Source organism: Mesoplodon mirus (genome assembly GCF_964341445.2).
Source record: "Mesoplodon mirus genome assembly, chromosome: 2".
Taxonomy (NCBI): Eukaryota; Metazoa; Chordata; class Mammalia; order Artiodactyla; family Ziphiidae; genus Mesoplodon; species Mesoplodon mirus.
Genome location: NC_138977.1, coordinates 13382952 through 13406929, shown reverse-complemented (window position 1 = coordinate 13406929; position 23978 = coordinate 13382952). Strand labels below are relative to the sequence as shown.

The window sequence follows — 23978 nt, the reverse complement described above, 5'->3', positions numbered from 1 at the left end:
CGCGCGCGCTCTCGTGGACGCGCGCGCGCGCAGCCACCTTCGCTTGCTTCTCACCCACCTCAAAGTTCATTCACAAAACTCTCAGACTTTATCAGCCCAAAGAGGGTGAGCTGGGGAGAGGAGGCGAGAGCATCTCCCTTCCTCCTCCTCCTCCTCCCAGGTTCGAGGGCCTGGTGCCCGCCCAGAATCTGCGACAGCATCCATTTCTCCCTGCACTCGGCGGACGTACTGAGAGGGGTGGGCGAAGGGGGACCGGTCTGGGGAGCCCAGGCGGCCAGGCGAGGGGTGGGGTGGGGAGCGGTGAAGAGGAGGAGCGAGGTTTCAACTCTGGGTTCACTCTTTCAAATCGGTATCTAAGAAAGGGAGAGGGGGCTAAAACTTTTCCAGGGCCTCACTCCGACGCTCCTCCAGGCTCCCTCCGCCCCTCGCAGTCGTGACTGGCTTCTCCCCCTCTCGCCCCCTCTTCCCCAAATCTGACAACCCTGACAGATGAACAGGTAGCGGCGACGGCAGCTTTTACCTCACAAAAGTTGACGTTAACCCTTCGGCTTCAGCCCACTTCGCCCGCCGTGCAAATCAGATCCCCGTGCCCCCCGTGTAAGAAGCTCCACGCCCCCCCCCACGCGCGCGCCCCGTGCCCGCTGCCAGCGCGCCCTCACCATGATCAGCGTGTGGTTCCTCTGCTCCGCCGAGGCAGCCTCCGCATCTTGCTGGGGTTTGCTCTGGTGCTGTTGCTTGCCCGTGCCGGCGCCCGATTTCTTGGCCCTCTGCTCCAGGGTCCGCTGGTAGAGGCTCACGGTGTCCCGGCGCTCCAGCTCCAGCTGCGCCACCTGAGCCTGCTGGTACCTGTTCTCGCAGTTGACGTGGTGCCGCCGGCAGCCCTCGATGCGCTGGCGGAGCCGCTCCACCACCGTGCTGTGCTTGGGGACGGCCGCCGAGCCGCCGCCGGGGCCCCCGGAGCCGCCGCCGCCGCCGCAGCCGGCAGCGGGGTGATTGCTAGTCGGAGCAGCGGGAGTACTATTGGGAGTATTATTCACACCGATCCCGGCCCCGCCGAGGCTGCTGTTCAGGCTACTGTTGATGCAAATACTACTGCCATTCGCGGCAGCAGCGGGGGCTGCGAAATCCCCCATCCTGCTCCCCGGGCACACTATTTTGGAAGAACTTTTTTTATCCACCCCCTATCAGCCTCCTCCTTGGGTCCAAGGATTAAAATAGTTTAAGTGGAACGCGGGGGAGACGCAAGCACATGGATGGAAACAGCGATCCCGACCGGGCGAAAAAAAGGGGGAGAGATTTTGGGGTGGTTTTTTGTTGTTGTTGTTTCCTTTTTTTAAACTGTAAAGCTCGAGGGGAAAAAAGGGGGGTGTTATCAGAATACCATCAGACACCTATCAACAAAAAGAATCACAACAAACTGAGCCAGCAGCAAATCGGGTTGCAACTCAAGGGAAGATCCGTTCTTCGCCTGCCTTCTTTTTATAATCCATTATTTTCTAATAAATTCCAGGAGATTTCCGGTGGTTGGCAAGCATTTTCTCCCTACGTACCGAAAAACACACCCCATGTACACACACAAGCATATGCCTCCAGTGCGGACACGCGCGACACACACTCACTCCACACCGCATCGGAAAACGGCAAGCTTGCTTATTGCATTTTCCTTCCACAAAAAAAGTTTTGGTGTTTATGCCGCCCCGTGTTCTCAAAGTACTTTGGCTGCTCAGTTGCATTTCACAGGAACCTAGATATCGAATCCTCGGGCTGGGGGAAGTAAACACATGGACAGTCCGAGGCGACTGCAAAAGTAGATCGGTGAAGTCCTTTGCAAAACGCCGCGCGGAGAGCAGCCCCTAACGCTCGGCTGGGCTGCCGCTGCCGCCGCTGCTCCTGCCACCATCACAATGATCAACTGCTCGCCGCCGCCGCCGCCTCCTCCTCCTCCTCTAGCTCCTCCACCTCCTCCTCCTCCTCCATGCCAGCGGAGTGATATCAGGACGCGCGAGCTCAGTAAACACGGCAGCGGCGGCGGCTGGAGGCCGTGAGACAAGCCCCGGGACACGGCGCAAAACCCGGCGCGGACTCTCCGCCGGCAGGAGCGGGCGCGGCGCGCACCGGCACCCGGCTCCCGCCTCCCTCTGCTCGTCCTCCCCGCCCCTCCCACGCCCCCAACCTCACTGCCACCCGGACTGGGAAGCCGGCGCTGCCAGAAAAGAGAAAAAGAAAGATTCTGGGGGATCTCGGGAATGAATCAACTTTTGACGCGCGCGCGCGCCTGTGTGTGTGTGTGTGCGCGCGCGCCTGTGTATGTGTGTGTATGTGTGTGCGCGCGGACGACCGTGGGGACGCGCCTGGCTGGATTTAATTTCCTTATTCCAAACGAGGTATCAAGTGATCCCAAGTTGTTGTTATACGTTTATACATTATATTGCAGAACTGTGCATGACCAGGCAGAAACACTGAAGCTTCGCAGCAGTTGTCTGTTATCCCTATCCATGTGGAAAGAAAAAGACAAATGAGTGGCTTGTTTTTAAAACCCAGGTAGTAAGTCCTCGCTAGTAGTAACCCTGCTTGTGGACACTTGTTCAAACTCTAGGCCAGTCTTAACACACAAATGCCAAATTATGAACGAAAAGAAATAGGCAACAAAAAACTTGGAATATTATTTAATTCGCTGTACATAATGATTGTTGCTATTAGGGCAATTACTGTTTTACTTACCCTTGGAAAAAAATTAAAATAAAGCAAGCAGGGACTTGGAGGTGAGACGAACATTTTAACAGACTGTTTTGAACACTAGGTGCTAATGACAGCAGTAATTAAGGGTCCTTCGTAAATCAAGTGGAAAGATTGCAGATTTCATGGATTAGAACTATAGGAAAAACACAGTATTTCATAACTGTCATAACAAAAACAATCAAATATGACAGGCATACTTTATTGCTAGATATATTTCTTTCTGTTTAAATGAATTCACAATAAGTACAATTAAAATGGAAGAACAACCACAGAAAGTAATCTAAACTTTCTGTCATCTCCCCAGATACTGAGTATCAAAAAAAAAAAAAAAAACCCACTAACAACAACTAAGAATCAAATATAATATCCTTGAATCTGGACTTAACCCATTGCAAATACGTAACTTTGAAAAAATTAAAATGGAGAAACTGTTTCTGTGATCATTAGTAGGACAAAAATCTTGATTGTGAGCTGTTAATAATAAGGCATTTTGTATTATCTCAATAAATCTTATAGAATTAGTTTTTTGGGTAAAAATACACCTCAGTTTTCTAAAATAGCCAGGAATAAAAGAACTTCGGATCTCATGCATTAGTCATGAGATCTGATTTAAACCATCTTCATTTCTTGGCATTGCAGATTAGCATAGGATGCTATTTCTAACCTCATAGTGTCAGCAATAAGAAGCTATATTTTTCTTCAATTAATCAGGTCTATATGGTGAACTATATCTTTAACATCCATTGAATTATCTGGTAAAATGGGCAGCAAAATCTTGATTGGCATGGTGTGAGGTCACCTCTAAGCAGTGAAACCAATGTGAAAGAGTATCTTTCACTGAAGTTGCCATACTTTTTCAGAGGGCTAGTTAGTTACCATACAACTTTGTGTATCGTAACTAACTGCCCCTCCTTCAAGTCTGTTAGGAAATTAAACTGAGTTCTATAGCAAAAAGTCAGTTCTGATTCTAAAAACATAGAGAAAATTATAAGAAATTATAAGAAAAAGACATCATGAAGTGGCCTTTGTCTATTGCACATGTTCACTAAATAATGTCTGTGTTAATTCAGGAAACATATGGTTTCACTGCAGAGAGGAAGCTATGACTCTGCATTCACTCTCCTCTCTCTGCACTAGAGTCTAATTCTTAGCCCTCCTCCTACCCCATGGCACCTATATCACCTATACAAGATTGCAATTTGATTTACAGAGGCAGCAAGTTTGAGGGTCTTGAGCATTGAGTCTTTAGTCTGGAGACTTGGGTTCTAATTCTAGCTTTTTTCCTATGCCTCAGAATTTAACTCTTCACTGAGAGTTTGTCATTCTGAAAAAAAAAATTCCAACGATAGCAGCAACATGCATTCCCATTGAGCTGTTTACCTCTCCTATGATGAAAGGAAGCCAAAAATACACAAGAATTTGCATCCTTCCCTTTGGGGCATGAGCAGGTGGAAGAGCACATTTTGTGGCTTTACCCCAGAGCTCCCCGAAGACAAGTGGAGCTACTCTTGCACAGCCACAGTATAGTTTGCTGCCCGAGTTTAGTGCATGAGTGGACTACAACACACACAAAAAGGCTGGCTGACTGTTCATGGGTATATGTACACACACACACACACACACACACACACAAGGCATCAATCTTGTATCTCGTCAAGATAGTGGGAGTGGCAGCCATGAGCTCCAAGACTGAAATGTGGGGAAAAGAAGGACTGTGAAGCTGTGTGATGGCGAATAGGGGCGGGGGGTGGGGGGGGGGGAGTCTTTGAGGAAATTGACCTGTGCAGTAAGTCTTCCACTGTGACACACTTGAGGTCGGAAACCCCATCCTAACTGTGCAGGACGATTAGAAGAAAAAAGCAGGAAGTGAACAAGACTTAAGTCTTGAGCAACATAGGCAAGTTACCCTGAATTAGAGATGTTCGTCTGCTCCAGTGCCTTTAGAAGAAGCAAAGGCTTTCATACTGGCTACTTCTAGATTCTCATGATATCTTCTTATAAGGTTGCCAGCTTTGCTGGTCACCATCGTAAAATACTCCTTGAAAGTCATAGAGAAGTCCATGTTCTGGGGAAGCGAGTTTAGTCCCTTCTCTCTACCAAGCACTCTGGTATCACAACCATCTTTATCTTTTATGTGAGCCTGCTACAAAGCCAAACTTCCGGATGGGAGCTATGGACACATCATGAGTGCTATTGCTCTAGAATGGCGAAGAAATCTGAGATGCCATAGCAGTGACGAGAAAGAAATTACGTGGTTGTATCCCGAGACTTTGATGATATCTCCCTGGATGCCAAGGAGAAGAAGGGCTGGATGAAGAGGTACCTGTGCCAGGTTGTCCTGAGGCTCTGCCTCTAAGCCAAAGCTGGCAGTTCTAAGAAGTTGAACCAGATTCCCTATTCTTTAGGTCAACTCTGCGTCATCCTTCCATGTCTATCTGATAGGGCTCAGTGTCTCAGAGTCAAGAAAGAGGTCTCTGGGTAGAAACTCCAGTGTATGTGCCACTTCTGCAGCCCTATTAATGTGGATCAATAGCACTGGCTTCCTAATTGTCCCCTAAAGAATACTTGGTGACCAAGGGAGAATAGGAATCCCCTGCTGCCCACCTACGGGTAAGCAAACCTTTATGTGTACCCACAGAGTGGGCCCAGGCGGTCCTGACTTACTAGCGGCGGTGGGGCGTGCCCTCAACCATCTAACGAGAGCTATCGCTTCAGTAATTCCACAAATAAAGTTACGGCCTGCTGTGTGCCAGGCACTGTGGTAGGCACTGGGAATGCAGCATGACAGTGTATGGAACATAGTCCCTATGGACCTGGAGATGATCACACTAAGTGAAGTACGTCAGACAGAGAAAGACAAATATCATATGATATCACTTTTATGTGGAATCTAAAAAACAGTACAAATGAACTTATTTACAATACAAAGACAGACCCACAGACAGAAAACAAACTTACTGTAGAAAGCAAACTTATGGTTACCAAAGGGGCAGGAGAGGGGAAGGATAAATTGGGAGTATGAGATTAACAGATGCACAGTAACCACATATAAAATAGGCAAACACGAGGACCTACTGTATATAGCACAGGGACTACATTCAATATCTTGTAATAAACTATAATGAAAAGAATTGAAAAAAAGAATATAGATATATACATATATATGTATAACTGAATCACTTTGCTGTACACATGAAACTAACACAATATGGTAAATCAACTATACTTCAATAAAGAGAAAAAAAAGAAGAACACAGTCCCAACCTCAATGATGGCCAACTAGACTCAGCGCGGTAGATGCAGGGACTAATATGGGACGAATATGAAGTGGGTATGGGAACACGTAAAAGAGGCCTCAAGTGCATGCTTGGAGGTCTAAGCAGGCTTCTCCAGAACTCATGCTCAAAACTGGGTAGACATGAGCCAAGCTAAGGTTGGTCGGGGGTACGAAGTGGGGAGCTAGGAAAGAGTGGAGCAAGGCTCTGAGACCTATTGTTTCAGCAAATCCACACTCGTTTCCTCTCACAGGAGCATGAGTGTGAGAGGGTGTGATTAGAAATGAGTCCGAGGCTGGGAGAAAAGCAAGAGCCAGACCGTGCAAGGCCATCCAGAAGTCTAGACTCTATCCTTGGGACCAGGCTACCATTGAAAGGATTCAAGTTGATTACACTTTTTACTTTGGCAATGCAGCAGATGTATTAGTACACTGTTTTCTAGAGCGTGTTCTGAAGAACCTGGTCCTATAAGATGTTTCACCAGAAAGGTTTCTGAGTCAAGTAAGTTTAGGAGATGATCTGTACTGCATCTCTCTCTCGAAGATTCATTACCACGGTGAAGGCCGCAAGAAATCTTTCAACAAAGCATGTTTAACTTTGTTTAGCCTAGCGGTGCCAAAGTCCTGTTATCTCCCACAGAATGAAACACACTCTAGAAAGCTCTGTGTAGGAGAGAGTAAATATCGAAGGTAGTTGTAAATCTACTTAAGTTCACAATTGCCTGGGCAGGTAGTCTGTGACAAAGGCCACACTCCCCTTACCATCTGCTTTGCCAGGATCACTAGCACCCAGGGTTCAAGACCCTTCCCTAACCTTAACTGCATGTGTTGAATTCTGACCTGTAAGCAGTAGGGAAGCAGCAACACAAAGGCAAAAATCCCAGAAGGGGTAATGTGACTAGACTTTTTCAGCATTAGTACTTTGAGTGTCATGTTAATGTCTATCTCTATATAATAAAACCTCCTTATTAGGGGGAAAGGTCAGTAATTATTTAACTGAAAATCTTAACTATGTAATATCTTTAAAGATTTAGAGTTGTATAACTTTCGAGGCATGCACTCTATCTAGTCTAACAATTACTGGCCTCTTAGAGCTACTTTAATGAGCTCCTTCTACCTTGTAAACCAATTGTATGTAGGTGACATCCCCATGGACAAGGGGTGTTTCAAAAGTTTGTTTCCTTAAGTATTTAAATATTCCTAACAAGACCCTGATTCCACGGACTTCCCTGGTGACGCAGTTGTTAAGAATTCACCTGCCAATGCAAGGGACACGGGTTCAATCCCTGGTCCGGGAAGATCCCACATGCCGCAGAGCAGCTACACCCATATGCCACAACTACTGAGCCCGCGTGCTGCAACTACTGAAGCCTGTGCGCCTAGAGCCCGTGCTCCGCAACAAGAGAAGCCACCGCAGTGAGAAGCCCGCACACCGCAACGAAGAGTAGCCCCTGCTCGCAACGAGAGAAAGCCCACCCACACCCAGCAACGAAGACCCAACTCAGCCAACAACAAATAAAGACCCGTTTATGTGATTAATTTTCACTTTTTAATTACAAAAGGCTTTACTTAGCTCTAGACCAGGTCATAAATTTGAGAGGAATGTGAATTAATGGGGTTTATTTTCTTGTTCATGTATTTTAATATGTATATAATAGTTTTATGGTTATTAGGAGAAAGTTATCTAAAGTCCATGGCAGACAAAATTTTTAAAAGCCTTTCGTTCTATTTCACATGTACCTCTATTCCCAGTGCTAAGTAGTTTGAGATAACAAGGCATCGCCTTGAACAAGGTCTGGCTTCCATGCAAGACATTGAAGACCTCTGAAATTTGGGGAAAATATTTATAAAATCTCTTATTTATTGAGGCCTATCAGCAGCCAAATTGTTAACTTCAAAATCAATTATTTAACAAATAATCAAAGAACTGAAAAATTGTACTTTTTTGTAGTAAACGTTTACTGGTGATCAGCAATAGCCTAGGATATAATTTTAATGGTCAACAGTCACTGAAAACTTGCTCTATTGCAGGTTCTGTTATTAGGCCCCCACTTCACTGGTGAAGAAACTGAGGCACAGAAAGCTTAAGGAACTTCCCCCAAACCAGAGATGAAGAGTGGCAGAGTCTGAACTTGAACCCAGGCTGTCTGACCCCCAGAGCACACACACTATTGAAGAAACACGACATTAGAAGAAGGTCCCTAAGGTTCCTTCTAATTTTAAGGGTCTACATTTCTATGAAATTAAGATCACTGACTTTGACCCAGATCTCACTTTAACAGAAGGCTCTTGCTGCAATGCTTAGGTGGGTTTCAGCTAAGGAGAAATTCTTCCAGAAGGCTGTCTTTGGCCAGGCTTGCCTCAGCCCCAACTCTGGGTTAGTCACCTTCTTGGTACTCTGAAAATTATGTGCAGTTCTCTGTCTTGGCACTATACTGTCACATCATATTATAATTGTCTATCTACTTGTCTGTCTCTCGCTTGTGTTCTATTAGTCTTTGGACCTAACACAGGGCCCGGCCATGACAGAGCTCCGTAACTGCATTAGAGATCATGAGTAAATGAAAGAGTGAACGGTTCAGTTTACCAAAATTACAAAATGGGAAAGGGAGTTGTGACCAGTCCTCAACAACAGTCCCGAGGAGAGGAAGACTGCACTACCATTCTGTAGAAACTATTTGAATGCGGTATAAGAAAATCATAGTCAGGTGTGGCTTACTTTTTCAAAAGGCTGTTTCTCAGGGGTTTGAGGTATTCTATAAATTGGCTTAAAGAGGTGCAGGGGTGCAAGAAAGGCAAATGGAATAGAGCCAGCCTCTTACAGATTCTCTCAGAGCATCAGCTGTCTGTCAGCAAGGGGAATGGCTCATGTTTATTGTACATCCATGGCCATGGTCAGATATTAGGCAAGGCTTTTCCTGTGTTAACCAATGTAATAATCCCAACAACCCTAGGAGGTATGTAAACTAGAATTAGCCCAAATGTGCTCTAACATGAATTCAACTACATGCTCTCAGTTTTGTGTGTATATGTATATTCCATCTCTTTCTTCTGTGCTCAGAAATGAAAAAGGGAGGGAGGGAAGTTGCTCAGAATCAGTAGAGGAATGTAATACACCATGTATATTTACTTCACTTCATGGATGGTGTAAGGGTTTTAAGGTGATTACAACTATACGCCTGAGAAAGGTGTAACTCCACCATCTTTTTTTTTTTAATAATTTAAATTTATTTATTTATTTATGGCTGTGTTGGGTCTTCATTTCTGTGCGAGGGCTTTCTCTAGTTGTGGCAAGCGGGGGCCACTCTTCATCACAGTGTGCGGGCCTCTCACTATGGTGGCCTCTCATTGTGGAGCACAGGCTCCAGACGCTCAGGCTCAGTAGTTGTGGCTCACGGGCCTAGTTGCTCCGCGGCATGTGGGATCCTCCCAGACCAGGGCTCAAACCCATGTCCCCTGCATTGGCAGGCAGATTCTCAACCACTGCACCACCAGGGAAGCCCCTCCACCATCTTATTATCCCCATTTTACAGGTGAGAAAATGAAGGCCTAAAGAGTTTACATAACTTGTATCCAAATCAACTCCAAAGCCTCTGTCTTATGCACCTGTGTGAATTCAGCTTTGTGTTTTGTTGTTGGTGGTGGTGTCTTAGAGCCCTTCTGTTGCTGCTACTGTCACCCATCCAGCAAATATTTATTGACAAGTCCTATATTAGATGCAAGGGATGCATACTTGAACAGAAACATTTTCCTCCCCAGGGGAGCTTAATAATCTAGTGGAGAGAAGGAAAGATAAATCATACAACAGGCTAACATAATTGTAGTCAGCTCTTTTTTTTTTTTTTTTTTTGCGGTACGCGGGCCTCTCACCTCTGTGGCCTCTCCTGTTGCGGACCACAGGCTCCGGATGCGCTGGCTCAGCGGCCATGGCTCACGGGCCCAGCCACTCCGCGGCATGTGGGATCTTCCCGGACCGGGGCACGAACCTGTGTCCCCTGCATCAGCAGGCGGACTCTCAACCACTGCACCACCAGGGAAGCCCTGTAGTCAGCTCTTAATTGACCAGAGTTTGAGGGAGTCATAGGAATGGGTTTGTCACAGTTAAGACAAAACCTGTGAGAAGGGGATTGGAAAAAAAATTAACCTAAGCTTAGTCAGAATGACAGCCAATATTAAGGGAAGGTTTACTGTTCTACACATGCCATTCAAAAGGTAAAAAAATAATAAGATACAACAGTTTAAGTATACAAAGCATCACTTTCACTGTCTGATGAAAAATCGCCCAAAGCTATCTGCTTAATAGTTTAATATTGCCTGTTCCTCAGCTGAACGCTCCCTTTTTAACACTGGAACAAAGCCTAAGCAACATCAGTTTGTCTTTGAGCAAAGTACATTCTTCACTGTCACTCTAGTAGACAGTCTAGGTCAGCAGTTTTAAAGCCATGTTGAGCCCTAAGAATTCCCTGGGAGGGGCCTCAGGGGCTGGGCATGGCGGGGAGAGGAGTTGGTTGGTTCCTGGCTGCTCTTCAACTCAACTCAAATTGGAGTAAGATTGCCTTTGAAGAAAGGGTTCCACAGCTAAAAAGTGTTTGAAAATAGTTTTATGTTTCATCTTGTTTTGCTGGCAAACTCTCCTTCTCTCCCCAACCCAATCTTCATCCCCCATCATGCACATATTATCATTTCACTCTTCTTGATGTCACCAAATTCTGGTTCACACTGGCTCGGAATTGGTTAACTTTGGCTCCAAAATTGAGTGATCCACTTGTTAATGTCAGCTTCCTCAAATTTCTCTTCTTTTCTCTGAGCTGGGCAGGTATAAGGATGACCCAACTAAGTGTGCGCTGAGGTGAAGAAAACCATATCGTCTAGAAATACACTGGGGGAGCACTGTGCATGTTTAAAAGGCATGCTAGCATCATCTGCCTGGTGTAGTGGTGGGGTGGGGTTTGCAAGACCCTAGAGTCATGCAAAGGTAGACGGTGGATAATCTCCCTGCTAAGAAGGGTATGTCCTGGTACCACAAGGGTTTTGTCTTACTGAGTGGGGTATACAAGTTTGGGACTACGGAGGGGGGACAGCTACTAAGGATGGAACCTCTTCTGCTACCCCCAGTTTCTTCTTTGAGTAAATGCCAAACAAAGTGATTTCAAGGTCCACCAAATGATTAACCTATCCAGGCATCCACATACCTTGGTCCAGTCATGCCTCTGGTTATACGTTGGCTTTTGGGGAGGCCAGAAAATCATCGAATGTGAAATGTGACCATTTTAGGATCAGTGTATTAGTTAGCGCCTGTGAGATTTAAAACAAAGGTCTCAGCTTTGGCTGCCATGCTTTTCATTTCTTCTGCATCCCTTCCTGCCAACTCTCTGTTAAAGAAAATCTTCAGCATGGGAAAAGGAAAAAGCCTGTAATACCTCAGGTGCCATAAGGAACAGACGAGGCACAGGGATGAAGTGATGGCTGCTCAGACAGGGGAAGTTTATTGGTCCAGTTCTGCTCACCATCGGTGGATTAGTAACTGACAGATGTTGCAAAAAGACAAGAAGAAAAGGCTGATTGGCAAGGGTCAGCGTCACCCAACCTTAAAGTAGAAGCAATATGGTATCTGTTGGTTAAAATGAAGTTCCAGCCATGGACATTATACAGATCTGTAGTCATTAAAAACTTTGGGGTTTTCTTGACACAAGCACTGGTGTTTTTTTAAAACTATGTTAATCTCCTTAAGTATTGTTGCTTTTGGCTTCTCAATTACCATGCACATGTCATCCGGTAACAGAACACCTTTACAGTTTTTCAAACCCTCCTACCTACATTCTCAGCCCATGAACTTAGCAGTGGGGTGGGGAGACTGAACGTTCCCTGGTTGCAGGGGCATGTTGGTCACCCAGATCACCTTCCTCTTGACCACAGTGATTGATGCAAAGATGGACGTGTGACTCGGACTGGTCCAATTAAAGCTCTCTCTGGGAATTTTGCTGGAAATGCCAGAAAAGGAACATTTTTATCCTCCAGGAATCATGGAAGTTAAGGACCATAAATGCCTGGAGCTGCCTGGGGCCAGCTTTGATGTAGCAAATACAAAGCCTATTGGAAAATAAAGCCAACTCAGAGGAAAACAGAGCCAAGAAATGGAGAGTCCTCGTGACACCATTTCTGTCCCGAATCCAGGTGGGCCTACGGCCAAGGTGCCCTAGAAGTTTCAATTATATAAGCCAATAATTCTCCCTTTTCTTACATTTTCCTCCCTCCCTTCCTTCCTTCTTTCCTTCCATTCTTTCAACTGTGTGTGTGTGTGTGTGTGTGTGTGTGTGTGTGTGTGTGTTGTAATTGAAATATCCATCAATTAGGGACTGGCTAAATAAATTATATAATATCCAAACAATGAATTTTATGCAACAATTTAAAGGATTCATATATTATTGCACACATGAATTATCGCATTACTTATCAAAGCAAAAAAAAAGTGAAAACCACTATTGGGGGATGGGAAAACTATATTATATCCATACACTCAAATAAGCAACTGTTAAAAATGAGTCATGTTCAGTTATATTGATTGACATTTAAAAATCTTTAAGACATATAATTAATTGATTTTCAAAAGCAGTTTATAAAAATGCTTTTATTTTATAAAATTATGTAATTTTGTGTATATAAATCTAGCAAACTCTAGAAAGCTAGTTATTCATCATTATTTTGGGATTTTAGGTGCTTTCTACTATCATTTATTCTTTTCTTTATTGCTCTAATTGTATGCTTATATAATAAAGAGAGAAAATGAAAACTTTCTATTTTCTAGAAAGAAAGGACAATAGAGAAAGGAAAGGAAGGAGAATTTGAAGAGAAGGAAGAATGGGAGTGTCTGTAGTCTGAAGGTTGCCTAAATGATTTAGGAAAAGATTCAAGGAGTAGGTGATATCATCTCAAGAACCTTTAAAAAATATTTTCCAGATGGACAGATGAGGAAAGGGCATCCAGAAAGCTGAAACAGCAAAGGTGAAGGGGTTCAGAAAAATGAGAAACCATTGTCTTAAGAAATACGTTTTCTGATACAGCTAAATCAGTGTTGGTAAATTAGCATTTAATCTTAATAACTAGGGTGGGATCAATTAAAGTCCATGTTAATACAAGGAATTTCATATCAGGATTGCATATGGGATGCACGAGGGAAAAGAAAAGTACTGCATCTCAAGGACACTGGTCTATGCACCCAGTTGCTTGAGTACATCTCTCCTTTGAGGTCTAATAATATCTCCAACTTAACATGTCCAAAGCAAAACTCTTGATTTCCTCTCCAAATCTGCTCCTCCTCCATAGTCGTAAATTTTATGTGTCAACTTGATAGGGCCACAGGGTACCTGGATATTTGGTCAAACATTATTCTGGTGTTTCTGTGAGAGTTTTTTTGGATGAGATTAACATTTAAATCAATAGACAGGAAAGCAGATTGCCCTCCCTAATGTGGGTGGGCCTCGTTCAATCAGTTGAAGGCCTGAGCAGAACAAAAAGGCTGACCCTACTGCAAATAATAGAGAATTCTTCTTGCCTGACTGCCTTCAAACTGGGACATTGGATTTCTCCTGCCTTCACACTGGAACTGAAACACATTGGCTTTTCCTAGGTCATGAGCCTGCTGGCCTTGGGACTGGAACTGCACCATCTGCTCTCCTGGACCTGCAGCTTGCCGACTCACCTTGCAGATCTTGGTAACTGTCAGCCTCCATAATCACATGGACCAGCTCCTAATAATAAAACTCTCTCTCTCTCTCTCCCTATATATATATATATATATATATACACACACACATGTATATACGTGTGTATATATATCTATATACACACATGTACACATGTGTGTATATATATACACACATATATACACACGCGCTATTGGTTCTGTTTCTCTGGAGACTCCTAATATATTCTTCCTTTCCAGTGTCCCAGTAACAGAAGAAATGGTAAAATCAATCTACCAGTGCCTTGGTAATAAAAACCTTGGGGTCATCCTTGACTGTCCTCCTCTCACTCCTAAGATTCAGCCCAAAGCAAACCATGTCAGCGCCACATTTAAAATATACCCAGAATCTGACCACTACTCACTTTCCCCCTGTTCCCATCATGGGCTAAGCCCCTGTCTTCCCCCACCTGGACAAATGCAATAGTGTCCTAACTGGTCTTCCTGCTTCTGCCCTGCCCCTTTACAGACAAGTATCCACACAGCAGCCTCACTGTTCCTTTTCAAATATGTCAGTCAAATATTCTCATTTGGGGTGAAATCCAAAGTCCTCACCGTGGCCTGCAAGCTCCCGCAGGGTCTGGCTGCTGCTTCTACCTCACGGGCTCTGTCTTCTGCCGCTCCTTATTCACTCTGCTTTCTGGCCTCCTTGTCTTTTTTCTTCTTCTTCTTTGCTTTAATAAGCCAGAAATTCCCTCTCTTGTAATGTTCTATTCCCAGGTACCCATAGGGTCTTGCTAACTCCCTTCAGGTGTGTCCCTCAGAGACCTTCCTTGCCAACCTGTGTGAAATAATCCTCCCCCACCATCTTAGCCTGTTTTGAGTCATGTTTTGCCACCAGGCACACAGTACATCTTATTTTATGTATCTTCCGCGTCCCCTTCTGGGATGTGAGGCCCATGAAAGCAGACAATTGCTTTGTTTCTCTATCTTCTGCACGTGGAGCAGAGGCTGGCACCTGGGGGGCACTCAATACCTGTTTGTTGATGAATGAATGAGGTTTCCTTCCATACACTGAAGGAAACAAGATACTTTTGATGTAGTAATAGCTAACATTTATAGATCGCATACTATATAGTGGGCACTAGGCCACGCTTCTGATATAAATTAACTCATTTTTTCCCCACAACTCTAGCATTTTCTGAATGAGGAAGCTGAGGCAGGGGTAACTCTACCAATGTCACACAGCTGATAAGGGATGGAGCCTGGCTTCCAGCCCAGGGCAACTCAAGAGGCCATGCTTAACCATTCAGAATATACTTCTTGCAAATTCATTAAGAGACACTGAAGAACAGCAAGGATTGAAAAAAGGTGTATTCCCTAAATTTATTTTCCAGGGATAAAAATATTTCCTGCTACATAGTATCTTCACCAGTTTACAACTAAACAGCACAGCGTGCTGAGAGTAAACAGACAGTAGAAAGCTTTGGACCCTCGCAGTTTACACTGTGACACCTTTGAAGCAATTTGAGAGAGACTAACAAAGTAACAGCAAAGACTCGTTTGAAAACCTTTCTTGGGTCAAGCATACCTTGTAAATTTGGTAGGAGCTTTACAAACCCACTTGAAGATGCTGGCAGTCCTTTTTACCCTCGTGAATTTATCCTTTTGTGTATCCGGCCAATACTTACTAAGTACCATTAGGTGTCAGGCACAGTTCTAGGCACAGGGGGTACAGAAATACCTTCTTTCACAAACTCTCATTTCCACCTGTAACAAAATGGAGCTTATAGTGATTTGGAGCTAAACTCTGCAGTCAGAGACACATGGGTACAAATCCCAGCCCTACTGTTACTGGCTACATGACCTCTGGCCAGTCATATAACTTGTCTACATCTCAGTTTCTTTGTTTATAAAATGGAGGCAATATCGATTATGAGACCTACCACACCAGTTTACTAGATGGATTAAATAAGATTGCTTGGGGACTTCCCTGGTGGCACAGTGGTTAAGAATCTACTTGTTAATGCAAGGGACACGGGTTCGAGCCCTGGTCCGGGAAGATCACACATGCCGCGGAGCAACTAAGCCTGTGTGCTGCAACTACTGAGCCCACGTGCTGCAACTACTGAAACCCGCACGCCTCGAGCCCGTGCTCTGCACCAAGGGAAGCCACCGCAATGAGAAGCCCACGCACTGCAACAAAGAGTAGCTCCCGTTCGCCGCAGCTAGAGAAAGCCCATGCGCAGCAACAAAGACCCAATGCAGCCAAAACAAAAAAAGATTGCTTGATACACACTAAGTATTTGGAAATATACTACCTGTAATGGTGACCTCTGTGATTCTGAGTATGGTTTTGCACGAATGATGACCTCAGAGTTTTGTAGATGTCTCTTCATTTAAGGGACAAGAGTTTGACAGAATTTTAGTGTCTTGAAAGAGTGCAGATTTAGTCAAGATTTTCAACCAGAGTGCTAAACTTTGTGATGAAGTCATAGGGTCTTACACTCACAATTAGACATCATAAAAGAACTATTAAAAGAACTCTGATTCACTGATTTGTTCATTCTTTTTTCCTTCTGGGGCTATCTGGGAAAGCTGCCCATTTGCAGAGAGCTCCTTTGGCTATCTTCCTTTGCCTTTCAAAGCCCTCAAAAAAAGTTCTTAAGTACCTCATAATGGGTCCAGGAGATTGTTGATTTTGTTTGTAACATGTCAGAAGTAACAATTTTTATACTACTAATAGACTCACTATGAAGTATAAGGGATATCTCAGGTGGTTTTTAAATGGACCAAATATTTGTATTTATTTTAGGTCCTTCTGCCTTCATGGACATTAGACCAGGAGTTAGGAGCCATAAGTTCTAATCCTAGACCTGATACTAGTTAACTGTTTGATCTTGACTTTACTGGTGCTTGGTTACCCTATCTATGTATATCAGAACGTTAGTGTCTACATCATCCTCCAAATCTAAAATTCTACAATCACCGATAAATAAAACTCATGAGCAAGAAATTTACCCTACTTGGTACTTGGAACTGAATATGAGAATATAAGGACTTATAAAGGAAAGGATAAGCACAGGGGCTCTTGCATTTCTCTCAGGGGCTCTTGCAGTTGTAAACACTGCTACAGCCATACAACAGGATAGTAATAAGGGTTAAGGTAATAATATACATCTTTTTTGTTTTAAGTATAAAGATATGCAATAGTTACATTCATTTCCTTGAAAAAAATCAGACGTTCAAAACTTATTTGAAAGCACAAATGCTAACATAGCTAATGCCATGTACAGAAAGTTGAAAACTAAAGCTTTCCTTACCCATTGTTCAGTGACTCTAACCAACCCCACAGCATATTTAGTTAGAATAAATATTAGATTTGAGATTCAGTCCAGACCAGCACTTCAGAGGAGGCTGATCTTCACATGAGGAGTTATCATCCAGCACATAACTTTTTGAAGGCTTTAGAGTCCTTTGAGATAAAAGGGACACTTTCAGGCTGAACTCCTGAAGAAACAGAATTAATAAAGTGTCCTAGCTTAAAACCATTTTACCCTTGGGAAGCAGTAAAGCTCATCCAGGACAACTGGCTGTATTTTGCAGACTGAAAGGGACAAGTGAGTTAATGCTTTGGTGCTCGTATCCTCTTGGCAAGGAAAATGTTTCCTAACATTCCTTCTGATTCTCTGAAAAGTTGGACGCCTTTGCATAGAAGAATGAGTTTGCGGGGCTTTCCAAAGGGAGTTCGGAGACAGGTTGTCAAAAATCGTGCCTAAGCCAGTGATGTTCTGAATCCGTTGGGCTCCTAATTACTGTCCTCTGTGAGCCAGGCAAATTAACCTGGGCCCATTGCACTGCCTGAGAAGAAATAAAGAATCAGTTAAAAAACGGGGGGGGGCGGGTATTGTATTTTTGCATACCTGTTACCCTTCAGTTTGATTTTCCTGGGAGTGTGTGTGCAGTGTGAGTATTTTTGTTGCAGACACATTTTTGACTCCCTGAGCTTGATGAAATAGGGAGCTAAGTAGAAAATAAGACATTTTAAGAATCCTTGTCATTGCAGTGGAGTAATTTTTAAATAAAATAGGCACTTGGTTCATGAAAATTATAGCTAAATGAAATAGAATGAATTTAAAGCATTCACCCTCCTGAAGATTTAGCTGGTCAAGGTCCTGAATTTTCCTTACCTCACTGCATGGCTATGGATATTTACACAACTGAGTAGTTATTTATAGAAACTACCACCAACAACAATGAACATCCTCAAGAACAAGTAGATATGAAAAAGAACTGATTAGGAATTTTGGAAAAAGGCACTCTTTGAAATTAAAAATCTCAATAGATGGGATAAAGTCTAGATTGAAATCAGCCAAAGAGAGAGTTGGAAAAAAGTGTGGAGAAATTCACACAGAATGCAGCACCTGGAGACAAAAACTACTTAAGAGAAGTTAAAGAGTCATGAATAATAGATGCAGAGGATCCAAAACAAATATTTAGGAGTTCCAGGGGAAAATAGATGAAAGAGAAAGACAGGAACAACATTTGAAAAGATGAGACTGCGAAATTTCCAGGATTGAAGACATGTCCTCAGGCTGAAAGTTCACAGCATAAATAAAAATAAATCCATATTGTAGGAAAACTGTAAAAACATCAAGGGCAAATAGAACAATCCTAAAAGCTACCAGAGAAAAAAGACAGGTTGCCTACAGAAGAATAACAGCTGAGCTGGCAGCCCACTTCTCATCAGCATTGATAGATGAAATAATTATCCAGACTGCTGAAGGAAAATAATTTCCCATCTAGCTAGATTCTCATGCCAAAACTAAACTAGCATTCAAAAGAGAGGCAAAATAAAGATATTTCACCCACGGGAAGTTTACCCCTCGTAGATCCATTAAAGGATTAACTTGAATTTAAAGAAAAGAGCCTAATAATAATAATTATAACAATATCTAACACTTTACATGCATCAACTATTTTTAATCCTCACAATAATAATATGAGGTAGATAAATTTTTAACCTCATTTTGAAGTGAGGAAACTGAGGTACAGAAATATTAATGCCTCCCAGATAGTAAGAATGAGGATTTGAACTAGGTGGGCTGGGAAGATATTGGATGAAAGAAATATAATAAGCAAAGAAATTGACAAAATAAGTGGATATATCTTAATTAACCACTGACTGTAATAATTAACTGTTTTACTTAGAAAAAGAGGAAAAACTAAAACTCTATATAATAATAATTTCAGGAGTTGTTCTGTAAGTGGCTAAATCTTGCCAAGACCCTCAGTGTGTTTAGGAGAATGGTGGTAAAGAATAACTTAAAACATTTAATGGAAATTTATTATTACATAGTTAAAAATATAAGGGTAACAACAGCAAGGAGAGAAATGTAATTTATAGTTTCAAAATAAGCAGAAGAATATTTAATGGAATAAAGGCATTTACCAATTCAGCAGAAAACAAGAAGAAAAATTATAAAAAGGGAAAGAAAACAAAATACAGTAGTAAAGATATGTTCAAATATATCACTAATCACAATAAACAATTGTGAAATGAAATTTAATTGTTAAAAGAATTTACTAATGTATTGTATTTTTTAATTAGCCCAAAATTCTATTATCCAAGTTTTGCATCTGCCTCCTATGATTAGTATCATTTTAATCGATGATATATTGAGAACATTCAAGAAGTGTATCCTGCATTATTTATTTTAAAAACCCATATTTAAAAACCGAGATGTGTGTTTACATACCCATTATGATAAGGGAAATTATAACCCAAATGGATATTTATAAAAACTGATATTTCAGGAAAGGACTTGAAGTAAGAAGTCCTTTCCAACTCCTTCTTTAATTGGAGAACAATTATTTCAGAAATACATGTTTTCCTAATGGTAGTCCAGAGTAAGTCAAAGGGAAAACATTTAGCAATCTTAAATCTTTTACCTCCTAAAATTTTAGAAGGATAGCTATCAGAATGATTTTCCAATCAACATTATAGGAAATCTTCTAGTTGATAAAAGGCCACATGTCTACATACTTCTTAAAAGTTGAATGACTTTTTAATGTATCCAGATGAGATCCAACATTTAACATATTGAATCAGAAGGAATAATTTTTATTGTCCATATACTGTATGAATATGAAACTAAACTGTAATTCTCCTTGATCAATACTGTAGATTCCACGTCATGATTAATTCCAAGAAAACAAATCTCTGCATCTTTTGTGGAAACTACTTTTCAATTGTAACAACATTCTCAGAAAGTTTTCAGGTTGTCATTATCTTTCCTTTTGGACGGCAAAGGGCAAAAGATTCCTGAACAGGGCTTCCCTGGTGTCGCAGTGGTTGAGAGTCCACCTGCTGATGCAGGGGACACGGGTTCGTGCCCCGGTCCGGGAGGATCCCACATGCCGCGGAGCGGCTGGGCCCGTGAGCCATGGCCGCTGAGCCTGCGCGTCCGGAGCCTGTGCTCCGCAACGGGAGAGGCCACAACAGTGAGAGGCCCACATACCGCAAAAAAAAAAAAAAAAAAAAAGATTCCTGAACAAATAGCCTGCACAGAGAGAGCTTCCTGGAACTACCACCACAATCAGGACAGAAAACTGTACCATCACCACAAGGCTCCCTACTGCTACCCATCCATCCCTAACCCCTGGCAACCACTAATCTTTTCTCTATCTCTATAATTTTGTTATTTCAAGAGTGTTATGTAAATGCAATCATTCAGTATGTAACCTTTTTTTTCACCCATCATTATTCCCCTGAGTTTCATCCAAGTTGCGTTTATTGATATTTCATTCCTTCTATTACTGAGTACTTTCTTTGGCATGGATATACCAGTTTGCTTATCCATTCACCCATCGAAGGAAAATTGGATAGATTCCAGGTTTGGGCTATTATGAATCAAGCTGCTATGAACAGTCATGTACAAGTTTCTGCATGAACATAAGTTTTCACTTCTCTGTGGTAAATGCTCAGGAGTACAGCTGCTGAGTCATATGGTAAGTATATGTTTACTTTTAAAAGAAGCTGCCAAACTATTTTCCAGAGTGGCTATACCATTTAACATTCCTACCAGCATTGTATGAGTGAACCAGTTTTTCTGCATTCTTGTCAGCATTTGGTGTAGTCACCATTTTTAATTTTAGCCATACAGATAGGTGTTAGTGATAACTCAATTGTAGTTTTAATTTACATTTCCTTAAGGGCTGGTGAAGTTGAACATCATTTAATGGGCTTACTTGCCATCTCTGTACGTTCTCTTTGAGTGTTGGTTCATGTCTTTGGCCCATTTTTCTAATTTGATTGTTTACTTACTGTTGTGCTTTAAGAATTCTTTATATTTTCTAGATACAAATCACTTGGCCAGTATGTGTTTTGCAAATATTTTCTCCCAAGTTGTAATTTTTCTTTTCAGCCTTTTAAGAGAGTCTTTCCCAGAAATACAGTTTTTACTTTTAATGAAGTCCAAATTATTAGCTTTTCCTTTAGGGATTTGTGATTTTGGTATCAAATTTAAGAACTCTGCCTAACTGTATGTCACAAAGGTTTTCTTTTATGTTTTTTCTAAACATTTATAGTTTCGCATTTTACATTTAAGTCTATCGTTCACCTTGAGTCCATTTAGTTAATTTTTGTATACAGTGTTAGGTTTAGGTGGGTTTTGCTCTTTTGTTTGTTTTGTTTTGGATATTGGATATCCAAATATTGGATATTTGTTTGGATATTTGATTTGGATATTTTGTTTTGTTTGCTCTTGGATATCCAGTTGGTTCAGCCCATTTGTTGGAAAGGCTATCCTTCCTTCGCTGAATTGTTTTTGCACCTTTGTCAAAAATAAGTTGAGCATATTTGTGTGGGTCCCTTTCTGGGTTCTCTATTCTGCTCCACTGATCTGTGTGTCTGTTCCTCTATATATGCCACAATAGTCTTGATTACTGTAGCTACATATGTCTTGAAATCAGGTACACTGACTCTGCCTACTTTATTCTTTTTTAAAATTGTTTTAGCTATTCTAGTTCCTTTGCCATTTCACATAAATTTTAGAATAATCTTAACTATGTCTACAAAAAAATCTTATAGATATTTTCATAGGGATTGCATTAAATTTATTTATCAATTTGGAAAATTGACATCTTTATTATGTTGAGTCTTTCAATCCATGAACACAGTAATGTTTCTTTATTTATTTAGATCACCTTTGATTTCTTTCATCAGCATCTTGTAATTTTCATTATACAGATTCCATACATTTTTGTTAGACTTATACTTGAATATTTAATATTCTTTGGAGCAACTGTAAATTGTTTGCATTTAAAAAAATTTTTGTTTCCACTTGTTTGCTGTTAGTATATAAAAATGCAGTTGATTTTAGCTTGTTGATCTTATGTCCTGTGACCCTGCTGAACTCACTTATGAGTTCTTGGAGGGTTTTTGTTGTTGATGGTGGTAGAATCCTCCAAATTTTCTAGGTATAAAATCCTGTTACCTGAAAATAGAGACAATTTTATCTCTTTTCAAAGTTGTATTTTTTAAAAGTTAAGTCCTTTGCTTCTTTCAAGATACATGGCTTAAAAAGATTCTGAAAATTTGAAAACAAAGAATGAAACAAGATACACCAGGCAAATACACACACACACACACATATACACAAAAGATGATAGAGACTTAATAATATCAGAAAAATTAGAATATAAGCATTAATAAAGATAAAAATAGGACACTACGTAATATAAGTATCAATCCACCAAGAATACATAATTATCATGAACTTCTGTGCAGCTAACAACATGGTCTCGATATTAGTTAAGCAAAAACTGACAATTATAGAGACAATTTTGCAAAATATAGTGGGTAATTTGAACACACTTATATTAAAAATGAATTGATCAACCAGAACAAGATTACAAGAAAATAAAAATTTGAAAAATAAAGTTATCAAGTTTGAGTTAATATATGTGCATAAACACACACATGTCTTATATCCAACTAATAGAATAAAGCTTTTAATTTCAAGTACTAGTGGAACTTGTAAAAAATGGACCATCCAAATGAGGTTACAAATTTCAAAGTAAAGTGTCCATATAAACCACAATCTCTTGTCATGGTACACTTAAATTAGAAACCAACAATAAAAAGGAAACCTAAAAGGCACATATGTTTGAAATATTAAAGATACACTTAAGTAATCCAATGATTAAGTAGGAAATCACAATGGAAATAATAAAATATTTAGAAATAAAAACTATGAAATTACCACCTGTCAGAAACTGAGATAGGCTAAAATGGTATTTTAAAGATGAATTGTAGCCTTAAATTCCTTTATTAAAAAGGTATGAAAACTGAAAATAAGTGAGCTAGAGGAACAGAGTAAACCTGGATAGAGTAAAAAGGTAGGAAATAATAATAATAAAGCAGAAGTTAATAAAATATCAACAGAAAACAGAAATAAGAGAAAGGCAAGCAAATCCAAAATCTGCTCTTTTGCTATTTTATTTATTTATTTATTTTTGGCTGCGTTGGGTCTTCATCGCCGCGTGAGGGCTTTCTTCTAGTTGTGGCACGCGGGCTTCTCATTGCGGTGGCTTCTCTTGTTGCGGAGCACAGTCTTCTCATTGCGGTGGCTTCTCTTGTTGCGGAGCACAGTCTTCTCATTGCAGTGGCTTCTCTTGTTGTGGAGCACGGGCTCTAGGAGCGTGATCTTCAGTAGTTGTGGCACGCGGGCTTCAGTAGTTGTGGCTCACGGGCTCTAGAGCACAGGCTCAGTAGTTGTGGCCCACGGGCTTAGTTGCTCCGCGGCATGTGGGATCTTCCTGCACCAGGGCTCGAACCCGTGTCCCCTGCACTGGCAGGCAGATTCTTAACCACTGCGCCACCAGGGAAGCCCTCTTTTGCTATTTTAAATTAGAAGAATCCTTCATATTGTTCAAATTTTTAAATGTATGAACTAGTATGTAATTAAAACCTTACTTTCCATTTCTTTTACTTTGCCATCCAATTTCCCTCCCAAGACAACAAGTATTATCTTCCTTCTTATCTTTCCAGTGATAACTTTTGTACAGGAAGCCAGTATACGTAGATAGTAGCCCCTTCCTTTTTTTAGCTCTGGTAAACTGGATGTATTGTTCAGATCTTTAGCAAGACTGACATAAGAGAGAGAGAGAAGACACAAACAATATTAGGAATGAAAAAGAGGACATAATTATGTATATGGTAGAGATTCTAAACATCCTAATTAAATAATAGGCCAATCACTTTTCATATGTATGCCAATA

At 41.5% G+C, this 23978-nt stretch overlaps 1 protein-coding gene across 2 annotated transcripts in view; it reads right to left on the bottom strand.

The window, feature by feature from the left end:
• The window catches only part of MAML3 (mastermind like transcriptional coactivator 3), a 439331-nt gene extending 437321 nt beyond the window's left edge, over positions 1-2010 (bottom strand). For both annotated transcript variants that reach the window (XM_082644936.1, XM_082644937.1), the window contains exon 1: positions 660-2010. In XM_082644936.1, coding sequence (XP_082501062.1) covers positions 660-1133 — 474 coding nt within the window. In that variant the 5' untranslated portion in view covers positions 1134-2010. The remainder of the gene's footprint in view (positions 1-659) is intronic.
• Between the last annotated feature and the right edge of the window lie 21968 nt (positions 2011-23978).